Source organism: Stegodyphus dumicola, chromosome 1 (genome assembly GCF_044657685.1).
Source record: "Stegodyphus dumicola isolate Sdum_Otavi_A_Nest chromosome 1, ASM4465768v1".
Lineage (NCBI taxonomy): Eukaryota > Metazoa > Arthropoda > Arachnida > Araneae > Eresidae > Stegodyphus > Stegodyphus dumicola.
Window position 1 is genome coordinate 219,164,930 of NC_140768.1, and position 12,206 is coordinate 219,177,135.

Sequence of the window (12,206 nt, forward strand, 5' to 3'; positions counted from 1 at the left end):
TGCTGGTCCGAGCAAATTAAAAGAAATATATATTTATATATTATATATACATCTCCTTTTCTGTTTTGTTTAAATATTATTTTTTCTTTCTTTTTTCAAAGAAATAGTGATCTTTTTACTTTCCCTATTTTTGTCTTTTATTTGTAAAACGTAAATCGACGGAAATAGCAAGCACAGATAGCTTTCAATTGGTAAAGTGTTAAAAGCAAAAATTCTTCATTAGTTATAGCTGTATATTGGCGCCAACAAGCATTATCTCTTTCTCGGGGAGCAGACATATGGGAATCCAATATAAGTGAATTAGATTTTAAGCTCCAGCCAGCAGCTTTTTCTTTTGACATGAGTTCTAATATTATTGATTGCGTAAAGATTGTGGACATATAGTACCATTGTGAATAGTGATGAAATTATTAAACGTATAGCGTAGCTAGTGCTTGTTTGACTTATTCGTAAAATATTTCAACCTAAAAATGGCTACTAAAAAACGTAAACTTGATTCAGAGTGTCGTGCTTTTAATGATGAATGGACCTGGAAATATTTTTTACAGTTGTAAAAGATAAATCAATGTGTCTCATCTGCAATGAAGCTGTAGCAGTCTTTAAAGAACATTTCTCATCATTTCACATCTAAGCATAAGAATTCGAGTTACGACGCAATTTCTGAATATGAAAGAAAACAAAACGCAGAAAGTCTTTGAAAAAAATTATCAGGCCGTCAAAATTTTTTTCGAGAAGGTAAACAGTATCCAAGAAGCAGCTACACATGCAAGTTACATTGTAGCATACAACATTGCTAAAAATAATAAAGCTCTCAGTGATGGGGAGTTCGTTAAACAATTCATGCTCCAAGTTTGTGATGTTTTATGTCCAGACAAGAAAAATAATTTTGAGACTGTAAGCTTATCTCGAAAAACGGTGACTTCTAGAATGGAAGCCATCGATAAAAATTTGGCATCACAATTAAAGTCAAAGATTGGCCAGTTTAAATTTTGTTCCATAGCTATGGATGAAAGCACTGATATAAATGATACTGCTCAATTAGTATTATTAATAAGAGGTGTTGATGAGAACATTGAAATTACCGAGGAACTGGCGTGTGCATGTTTTTTTAAAGGGAACTACAACGGAATGTGATATTTTTTGTGAATTTCTGGAAGGGCTTTTAACTTTGAAAGTGCATATAACAAATATATGTAATATTACTGGAAATGGAGCACCAAATATGACAGAAAAAAAAATTTGAATTTCTAGGACTCATTAATCAAAATTATCCTGGGAACAATGTTGTTTTTCTACATTGTGTTATACATCAAGATGCAATGTGTAAATGTACAATTGAATATGAAACCCGTACTTGATGCAGTCGTGAAGCTTGTAAATACTATTCGATCTTGTGGGCTTACTCACAGGCAATTTTGAGATTTTCTTCAGTCCATAAAATCTGAATACTCTGATCTACTGTATTACACGAAAGTAAGGTGGCTTAGTGCAGGATGTGTTTTCGAGCGAGTTTGGAAGCTAAAAGACGACATAGTGTCATTCTTCCATGAGAAACAGAGTTCTGCGGAGTGTGAAATGTTAGAAGATACAAAATGGCTTTCAGACATCGCATTTTTCACAGATCTTCTTTGTCATATAAGCAACTTAAATGTCAAGATGCAAGGGAAAAATCAATTTATCGATGATATCTGGGCCCATCTCAAAGCTTTTAAACTAAAACTTAATCTGTTTTCTGGGCTAGGACTACTTGTCTCATTTCCCAAGGTTAAATTCAATACCAATAAATGAAGAGAAGCTTAAGAATTATGAAGACTGCTTGAAAAAACTGCATTTTGAGTTTGAAAGCGGATTTTAAGGTTTTAGTGCCATTCAAACAGAATTGGATATTTTCATCATGGCTTTCAACGTAAATTGTGAAGCAGTGAGGTCAGATTTGCAGCTTGAATTAATTGAGTTGCAATCTAACAGTCATCTCAAGCAGTTGTTTCTAAGTATGCCAAAGTTAAGGTATGCCAAATTTAATATCTCACGCCCAGAATCAGTGCTATGTTTGCTTCATCTTATATAAGTGAACAAGTGTTTTCAACTATGAATTTTAGAAAGAATTATTTCAGAAGTAGAGTGACAGATGAGCATTTAGCCTCGTTGCTTAAAATCAGTATTCACTTAACCTCTATATAAGGAATTTTTAAACATGAAAATGCAATTTTATTCATCTCATTAACATATTTTAATTGTAATACTTGTATATTATTTTTAAATTTTTAGAAAAATTTATCTTGGCCTGCCAAACCATTTTTTTTTTGGGGGGGGGGATTTTTGGCCCGTGACTGAAAAAGTTTGCCCATCCCTGTTCTATTGCTTGCTATTTTGTAGAATGCAGTTCCCATTGAATCACATTTTTTAAAATAAAAGGAAAACTTGCAGTAGTAGCACTTAATTTTTGCATTTGTTCTTGTTCATATAAAAATAAAAGGTGGCTTATCAAGAATCAATTGGTGTTACATCAAATGAAGGCAAAGCTGTTACAAGTATGCTGTAATGTCACACTTATCCATAAATTGTCTTGCTTGGTGAGAGTTGCAGGATTATACATAAGTACTCTTAATAATCATAATTTAATTATGACACAAAAAATGAACCAAACTAGAGATATTTTTTAAAAATTTATGAATGTTATTTTTCAAACTGTGTATGTTCCAGCACTGTGATCAGCCATTGTTTTGTAGAACATGAATTCCGTAAAATTCTGGGCCCCATAAGTGAGTGTATGGTTTACTGAATAGTGGGAATTAAAACCAGCTTTGATGTCATTTAGATACCCTTTTCGAAAAAATAATATTAATTAATACTTTTTACAATAGCCTATATAGCAATGCTCTTCATTTATCTATTAACTTAAGTTTTAATTATGCACAAATGCAAACATTTTGGTCTTCAGTTTGTTCATGGCCCCTCAACATGATCTGAAACTTCAGACAAATGTTTGTCACATGGTAATCAAATATTTTGCATTTTATTACTTTAGAATGAGTGCAAAGTTTTTCTAAATGCACAACAACAGCGTTGACCAGAGTTCATGTCAGTAAGAGCAACATGCGAGGAAAGTTAGCGAGCAGCAACTAGATTTTCCAAACCCACAAAGTCTAAATTTATATCATTTTATAAGTACTGAACCATGTTTCAAATTGAAAGAAACATCTGATTCTAAACAATCATTCAATGACAGTTCAGTTGACTTTTGGACATTATGTAGCTTTATATTATCATATTTCATATATATTTTTTATTCGCATAAGAATCACACCAGTTGCCTGCAAGTGCCATGCTATAGCTATGACTGCCTAGATATTATCAGAATAAATGAAAGTTAATGGGACAAAATGCAAAGTAAGTAATTCTAGAAATTCTGCTATTAAATGATCTGTAAATTCTAAAATTAATAAGTTATTTTCGACTGTATTAAAAAAAGCTTGCCACTCAGAGGATTAAATCGTCTTGTACACCGAGTGGTGGAAGGCATAGCTGCCAACCTTGAAATATGAAAAATCGTGAAGTTTTTACAGGAAAACTGGGCGATTTTTATGCTGACCAGCAACATCATTGAGAAACAGGACCAAAGACTTAAATTTGACAAACCATTTAATTACTTTAAAAATTCCTACCAAAAGAACTCCAAAATATACCATCAACAATTTACTTAGTATACTACAGAAAAGGAAGTAATCGAATTAATTGCTACAAACTTTCAAATTAGAAGTTCAGATATCAAACCTTCCTTTAAACTGAATGACAAATCAAGCCATCGTAAATGGATAATAGACTGTACTCCGTTGGCATTTCAAATCTTTATGATTCAAGGCACCTTTTACGGTGGATGGAGAAAACACAAAATAACAGAATGTTTCGGAGTTAGAAGATGTTACAAATGTCAAGACTTCAAAATTCCTCCAAAAAACTGCAAATACAGGAATTACTGTGCTTTTTGCAGAGGAGACCATAACATTACAGAATGCAACGCCAACAAACCCAGGAGTATGAATTGTAAACTATCAAACACTGGCATAGAAAAAACTTTGCAGTTTTAAAAAAGTATAGCATAAAATAAGGTGGTAAAAATATAAAGCACTGAGAAATCATCACAGATATGTGTTTTTAGATTTTAAAAGTTTTAAATGCATGTCTGCATAATGATTTGTGAAGAGAAGAAGAAATGAGGAATATTTTAACTTCTATATTTCCTATTTTTTAATTAATAATAAATTTTTATTGAAAGAGCCATACAGAGACATAAGCATTCAAAATTTGAAATTGAATACATATTAATACTGTTTACTGCTTAAATGGCTTTAACAAAAGTTGAGATGTCACTTTTTCTAAACATAGGTTTATTCCTTCTCTTTTTTATTTTATTGTTTGGGCTTTTAATATGTTTGATTACTTTATAGATGCATCTTGTATTTAGAACTAAAACTACACACACAAACTGTCACCTCAACTGTTTTTTAAAAAGAGTAGGGAACTATTTTCCCGTCATATGATATGTCCAGGATGATTAAAAAAATTAAAGAATTCAAATATTTATTTAATGCATAAAGTTATTTTCATGTCAAATGAAATATAAGAAACATGTTATTAAATTACCTGTTGACTTTATGCCAATATCAGAAGGTACATATTGAAAGAGAATTCTAGAAGCACCTCTATCTGTTTTAATCAACTCTAAGCATCTAGCTATCCAAATATGGGCCATTTCTTGTTGTGGAAAATAACTATTATGAATTAAAGTCACAATCAATTTATTAATTGCAGTATCTTCTTCTAAGCGAGCCAAAAGATGATCCAAAGGAACAATATCAAAATACTAAAAAAATGAAAACAGGAAAGTTATAAGTTATATATTTATTAATTTGAATACTTATACATAATATTGAATTTAAAGGTAGTGATGAAAAAAATACTACATATAAAATTGAGCGAAGTTACACCAACAATGCCAACTTATCAAACTCAAAAATCAGGAAAATTTTACTACTACACCCCCCAAAAAAAATCTTTTAATTTTTTTACAGAAAATAATAAGAAAATATTTTAAAACAATGAACTGACTTTAATTGCTATCTGATTAATATCTGAAAGTTCAGATACTATTTTATGGATGAAAGTCCTATGAAAAATACTCACATAGGAAAAACACTTTTATTTTTCATATTTTTAATACAAAAATAATACTTTAGTTAGTCTTCATTTAAATGTTAACAATAGTGGTAGATTGTAGTAGATGGTACCATCAGTTTGAAAATACCAGCTGCCTTTGCAAAGGGAAGAATACAGGACGACCAAGGGTTAGTGAAGAGAGTTTTGAGCGAGTGAAAGTCTTTCACACGTAGCCCGAAGAAATAAATTTGGAAGGCTAGTCGTGAATTAGCTGTTCCGATGATGACTGTTAGGAAAGTTTTACAGAAACGCTTACAACTACATTCTTATCATTTTCAGTTAGTACAGGCTCTAAAGCCTACAGACCATGGTTTACTAGCCAACTTTGCACAACGATTTTTCTGGATCATGTTGTTTTCAGTGATGAATCGACATTTCACTTGAGTGGGCATGTGAACACTCTTAATGTGCACATCTGGAGCTCGGAAAATCCTCACAAGATGGTATGATTGCAGCGAGACTCCCCTAAATTGAATGTTTTTTGTTCTGTATCTTGGCAGAAAGTTTATGGGCCTTTTTTCTTTGGAGAAGCAACTGTAACTGGTACTTCCTATCTTGATGCTCTAAAACTATGGCCATTTCCCCAACTGGTAGAAGACAAACCAAATAACTTCATTTGGCAGCAAGATGGTGCACTGTCTCACTGGCGTAACGACGTATTCGAGTGATTGAACATCACTGTGCCCAACTGCTGGATTGGCTGCAAAGGGTCCAATGATAGAGCTTGTTTCACATGTCCTCCACGCTCATCCGATCTGATGCCATGTGATTTTTACTTGTGGGGGTTCATAAAGGATCATGTGTATGTGCCTCCATTACAGCTGATCTGCCCGACCTAAGAAACAGGATTGAGGTAGCTGTTGCAACATTTACACCACAAATATTAATCAACGTTTAGGAAGAACTGGGCTATGGACTTGATGAGTGCCATGTGATGAAAGGTGCTCACACTGAACACTTGTAAGCTTGTAGGTATAACTGTTTGAATTGCACTTTCATTTCATGTATTAATTATAATTCTAAGTTTTACATAATAAATACTACAAAACGTTAAAACCCTGATATTTAGCAACATTCTGTATATTGTTTGGTTACACAGTTGTATTATTCAGATCCTGTAACTGCCAAGTTGAGAATTTCCACTAATAGTCAACTGAAATTTTTCATTCTCAGAAACATCTTTGTCACTTCCTCACTATCAACAGGCAATATTTTCTGGATTTAAAACCATTCTACAGTTATCACCATTGGTTATTTGAATGATCATTGCGGAATTGCCATTGCAGTGGCTAACCTCAGATATATCATCTTCATACATCACTGTGCCCATTTCTTCATAAATTCCATTAATTGGAAAATTTTGCCTTTTTCTTGTGATAGTTGAAAAACTTTCTATTTGTGGCTATCATCATTAATGATTCAACTTGTATCATCATTAATGATGATAGCCACAAATTTCAGCATACATTTCAGCCATTATCTAATGCTGAACGATGGATGTAAAATATGGAGGAAAGAGTAAGACAGGAGACTTTAACTAGAATTTTAAATGAAGTACAAGCCAAACACAGTTGTCTCAAGAAAAGGTTCTTCTGTTATCGGGACCAGATTAAGAAATGTATGTATGTGCATATATGTGTACACATGCATACAAACATGTACATTATGGAAAAAAAAAGAGGGGGACAGATCTACATCTCTCGTTTTACTGCGCCAATTGGCAAAATTTAAATTGCGTTTTTCATGTCACTTGGCGAACTTCTTAATATATGGCAACCTATTTTCCTTTTCATCCCATTGTGCAGGACTGGAAAAAAGGTCACATCGTTCCTCCTTTCAAACAATTTTAACGAAGTGCCTAAACCACATCTGATATTATTATTGCTTTCAACAAATATGCCAAATTCCAAATTGCACCAATAAAAAAATTCACATATATCTTTAGAAAATTTGAATAAAAAAACTGTAATTTTTTGCTGGTATGCTTATAAAAAATGGGCGAATTTTATTTGGAATGAACCTAGATTTTGAAATGCAAAAGGAGGAATCAAATAAATTTAATAAAAAAGAGATATTAATAAATATATATTAAACTCAATTAACACTGAGGAGGTAAAATTGTGAGAGCTAATTTTTTAAAAACTACTCGTGCGATTTTTACAAAAGTTGGTAGTTTGGCGTGATTTGAGTCGTAGAATTGAAATATGAAAAAAAATTGGTATGTTATTTCAGAAAAAGTCCGATTTTGTGTCAAAATACCTATATTAGAACAATGATATATATAAATCTAATACATATCCCAAGTCGTGCTTTCGAGACATTGAAAAATGCAAGTTGAATTTCGTCAATCGGCTCAGTAGAACGGGAGATATAGAACTGTCCCCCCTTTTTTTGCGCAGCGTACAGATATATGTGTGTGTGTGCGTGTAAAACTTACAGTAAGTACCTATATATATATAAATATATACATATGTGTACACACACACTGTATCTTTAACGGGAAAGCATCAAATAAATTAATAACTTTAATTTGTAATAACCCCTTAGCTTTCCTTTTTTATTTGATTATTTCCTTGTTCATTCTAAAAACAAAAACTAAACCGGGGGGGGGGGACTACCAAGTTTTGTAAAAATCGCAGTAGTAGTTTTTAAAAAATTAGCTCTTTAGTGTTAATTGTATTTGGTATATATTTATTAATATTTCATTTTTTACTAAACCTTTTTTATTCTTCCTTTCACACTTCGAAATTTAAGTTCATTCCAAATAAAATTCACCTATTTTTATGATTTATTTTTTAAATTTGTATTTTTAAATAATTTTTATAAATTTTTTGAAAAAAATTTTGAGTTACAATCTATAAAATTTTTACAATCATCTTTCTAAGCACCCAAGCAAAAAATTAGTTTTTTTATTCAAAATTTTCTAAGATATACACAAATTTACACGGTTTGAAATTTGGCATCTTTTTTTGAGTGATAATAACGCGAAATGTGGTTTATGGATTTTGTTACAGTAAATTGCCACAGCTATTTTTAACTTTAAATTTCAAATAAATTTTTATGGAGAATTAATTACATGAAAATTTTTCTCTCAATGATGTATAATAAATATTTATTAATACTATATGAAAAGCTATTTTTTTAAAATTATAGTTGATATTATTCAAATTTTTAACTATTTTTTTAAATTCCTCTCTTTCTTCCTTTAAAAAAAAAAAAAAAAATATTTGTAAGAGTAAATTTTTATGTTCGGCGTTTTACCGTCTGCTACTTTACTTAACTTTATTTTAATTTAATTGTCTAAAACTGAGAAACACTCGTTTGATGTTTATTTTTGCAATGTTTTTAAGCAAACAAGACATTGACACTTTGGGTCATGTCCCAACTTTAAAATATATATATATATATATACATAAATTTTTACATTAATCCTCTTAGAAAGAATGTTTTAAGTAGTAATTTTTTCTTGTGTTGTAGATTATATAAAAAACATCTTTAATATAGAAATTTTTAGGCTTAAAAACTCTAAATAATACGAATAAGATATTTTGCACCCGATATAAGAATTGGGTCACTGGGTGGTACAGGATAAGCACTGCTGGAGTGGTTTATTTCTTTCTCATTTAACAAAAATCTTTTAATTCAAATATTTATCCTTTGGACTTTACTTTAAACTTTAGTTAAAATGTCTAGGAGCTGTCTTCAGCTAAAATGCATTTAATGCAACTGATATTTTAAAAAATTTGACAAGAATGCAAAATTTATGGAAGTGTAAAAATTGAAAAATCTTAATTTTCTTGTGTCAGCACTGAAAACATATATAGAAGGAAAGAAGGAAATTAGGGGGGAAAAGCAAAAATTAAAAGGGGAATCTACTTCACGGAAGTTGGGTATTCAAAGAGAAAACATTAAACGTGTACACCAGCAAACAGCAGCAATTGAGTTTGTGTTAACGGAAAAGACAAAAACGATATTACAGCATATCAAAATGAAGAGTGACTAGTTTTCGACTATATGGTTGTATAAATTTAAAATTATGTCATAGAACATCATATTGTATCATAAATAGAGCACCGCATATTTTCTCAGTCGAATTATTTGAAGATTCAGGAATTCATCCGTGACGTATATGGATGCCATCTAAAGACGTTTTCTCTTTCGATGAAACCAGTCTTTCCTTTCATCTCATGCCGTCAAAATGCCAACCTCTAAAGACTGATAAAATTGCTGACCAAATACTGATTAAATGGATTGATTTGGATTATTAAGTTACAGCGAAGCCAGTCTATCTTCCTAAAAGGAGGAACGCCTTTGTGAAGAACTTTCTAAGTGAAACCAGCTCATATACATGTTACACATGAGAAAAACCAGGAAAACGACTGCACAACCAGCCCATTCACTGGGATTTGAACCCCGGAGCAAACTACCAGTATTCAGCGACTTAACCGTTTGGCTGTTTGTGGGCCCTTTTGAAATGGAAGGTGATAAATTTATTTAAAATTATTATCAGAAATACCAAGATGTTTCAAAAAGTTGGATGCTTTTTAATATACTTGCAGAATGCCTGGAAAAATTGTGTAAAGCAATGGACACAATGATAAAACTGTTTAAAGCAATGTATGCAAGTCATCTTAAATTAAAATGTTGGATATATATCTCTCTTTTTTATATATCTTTTCTGAACGGAACATTGAAAGGCATGTTAACTGTGCTTTACTGCATTTTCTCTTTTAATATATGCAGTTTTCAAGCGCATCGTAGTCGGGTTCACAAAGTATTCTTCCGAAAGACACGCAATTCAAATAAATAAAATCAAATTCTGGAAAATTTATATTAATAAATATATTTAAAATGCACAGTTCGAATGCACGAATAGAAAATTTTAAAACAATTATCTGAAGAGACAATGCAACACAAAAAATTAAAATAAAAGTCTAAAAATTCAAAAATTACCTAAAATAATAACTATGACTAAAAAAATATAATATAAAGAAAACTATTAAAAATAATAAAGGATGAACCTTTTATTTAAACTACGCAGTTTGAATGAGTAAATAGAAATTTTTAAAACAGTTATTTGAAAGAAACCACGCAACTTAAACAATTAAAATGAAATTTGAAAAAGAAAACAAAAATATTTAAAATAATAACATAAAAATATAATATAAAGAACATTATTTGAAAGAAAGAACACTGTGACTTTTTTGCTCTCACGAACGATGTAAAAAGGGAAAGGGAAATAGGCTGCCATATATTAATTAAGAAGTTCGTCAGGTGAACTACTCTCGGCAAAAAACGGGGGCACCATTATAAATTTTTGAATTTCTTCGTAAATTTCGCACCAAATTTTACAAAATTTAATATTTAGGCATAATTTGAGTCATAGAATTGAAATATGGGGGGGGCAAAGAATATTTCAGAAAAAGTCCAATTTCATGTCAAAATACCTATGTTCGAATAGTGCTATACATAAATCTAATATATTTTATAAGTCACGCTCTCGAGGCATGAAAAACGCAATTTGAATTTTGTCAATCGGCACAGTAAAACAGGAGATATAGAACTGTTGCCCCCTTTTCTTTGTGCAGTGTACATATTAAATACGCATACATACATTTCCAAATCTGGTCCTGATAACAGAAGAGTACCCAGGAAAATATTTATACTAACCAGCAAAACAACAAATTTCAAATGCTGTGTAACCTCCAGTATGAAATGATTTTCCAAACTAATCATTTATTAATGTTTGTGTCATCCATGCTGTTTTATTTGAGCAATTGATAACAGGGAAAATCTTTACTCCTTTAAATCCCCAATTTCATTTACTTCCCCCTCTCCCAATTATGAAAAGTTTGCATTTGTGCATTCCTGCAGCATTTTTACATATCAAAATCATTAGACTTACTTTGAAAACTTTAATACCAGTTGTAGGCTTTTCTGCAGAGATCACCAAGGTATTTCGGAGTACGTATTGTCAGAAAAGACCAGTTTCGGCAGCAATATCAATTGTTCTGGAAATAACTTTTCACTGTTAATGAGTTTGATGAATTCATCTACAAATCATTAAGTAGCTCTAGTATCTGCTAATGCATTTTTGACTGAAGTTTATGAGTGCCTTGCATCACGACAACTTTAAAATTTGGTTAACCAACATGTTGAATTTGTGCACTAAGTTTTTGTTCATTTTCCCATGAAATATATTGACTTGAGCCATTAGCATTGGACCTATGAATGGCACATATTGACTGTGACACTGTCTCACCTATTCATACATCACTTTTAGCATACTGAGTGATTTTCCTGTTACAGTCAAACGTCTTTAATCCAGACTCGTCGGGACTTCAGCGATTCCGGATTATAGATCATCAGTTTAAATCTGGTAAGATGGCATGCAGAAATTATACAATTAAAAATATGAAATCGTAATTTATGAAATAAAGAGCAACTGTGATCTAAAGGGTATCAAAATTTATACACACACACACACACACACACAAACACAAAAAAAAAAAAAAAAAAAAAAAGTTTACTTTATTAAACATTTTTTTCAATGCGCGCATGCATAAAGCATACATTACGCATAGTCGAGATTAGAAAATTGCAACCAGAAAACTGTTTTATGCGTATTCGTGATATTTATATTGACGAGGAAACTGATTTAAATCATATCGGAGTACATCAAGATGAAACATTACATTTAGTAAGGAATTATAAGCTGAATAAAATAAAAACATCTGCCCTGAAGATGAGGATAGTGCTGACAGATCAACTTCCAGTTCATTGCCTGCTGCGACGTTTCCCTCCCAGCAGAGCAGCGTGAAACTGATAAACAGATTTCGGAATGGTTAGAGAAACAAATCCATTATCCTTTATCTATTTTTTGCAGCAATTCCACTTTTTGTTTAATGGACATCGAAACATGCTTTCACTTTGTAGATCCTTTGGCAGCTCCAGAATCGGAAATTCTATTTGACATAATCGAAAGTTCA

At 31.4% G+C, this 12,206-nt stretch overlaps 1 protein-coding gene across 5 annotated transcripts in view; it reads right to left on the reverse strand.

Moving 5' to 3' along the window:
* LOC118182700 (condensin-2 complex subunit G2-like) overlaps positions 1-12,206 on the reverse strand; it is a 200,841-nt gene that overhangs the window by 70,853 nt on the left and 117,782 nt on the right. For all 5 annotated transcript variants that reach the window (XM_085825775.1, XM_085825764.1, XM_085825770.1 and 2 more), the window contains one exon: positions 4,645-4,864. In XM_085825775.1, coding sequence (XP_085681901.1) covers positions 4,645-4,864 — 220 coding nt within the window. The remainder of the gene's footprint in view (positions 1-4,644; positions 4,865-12,206) is intronic.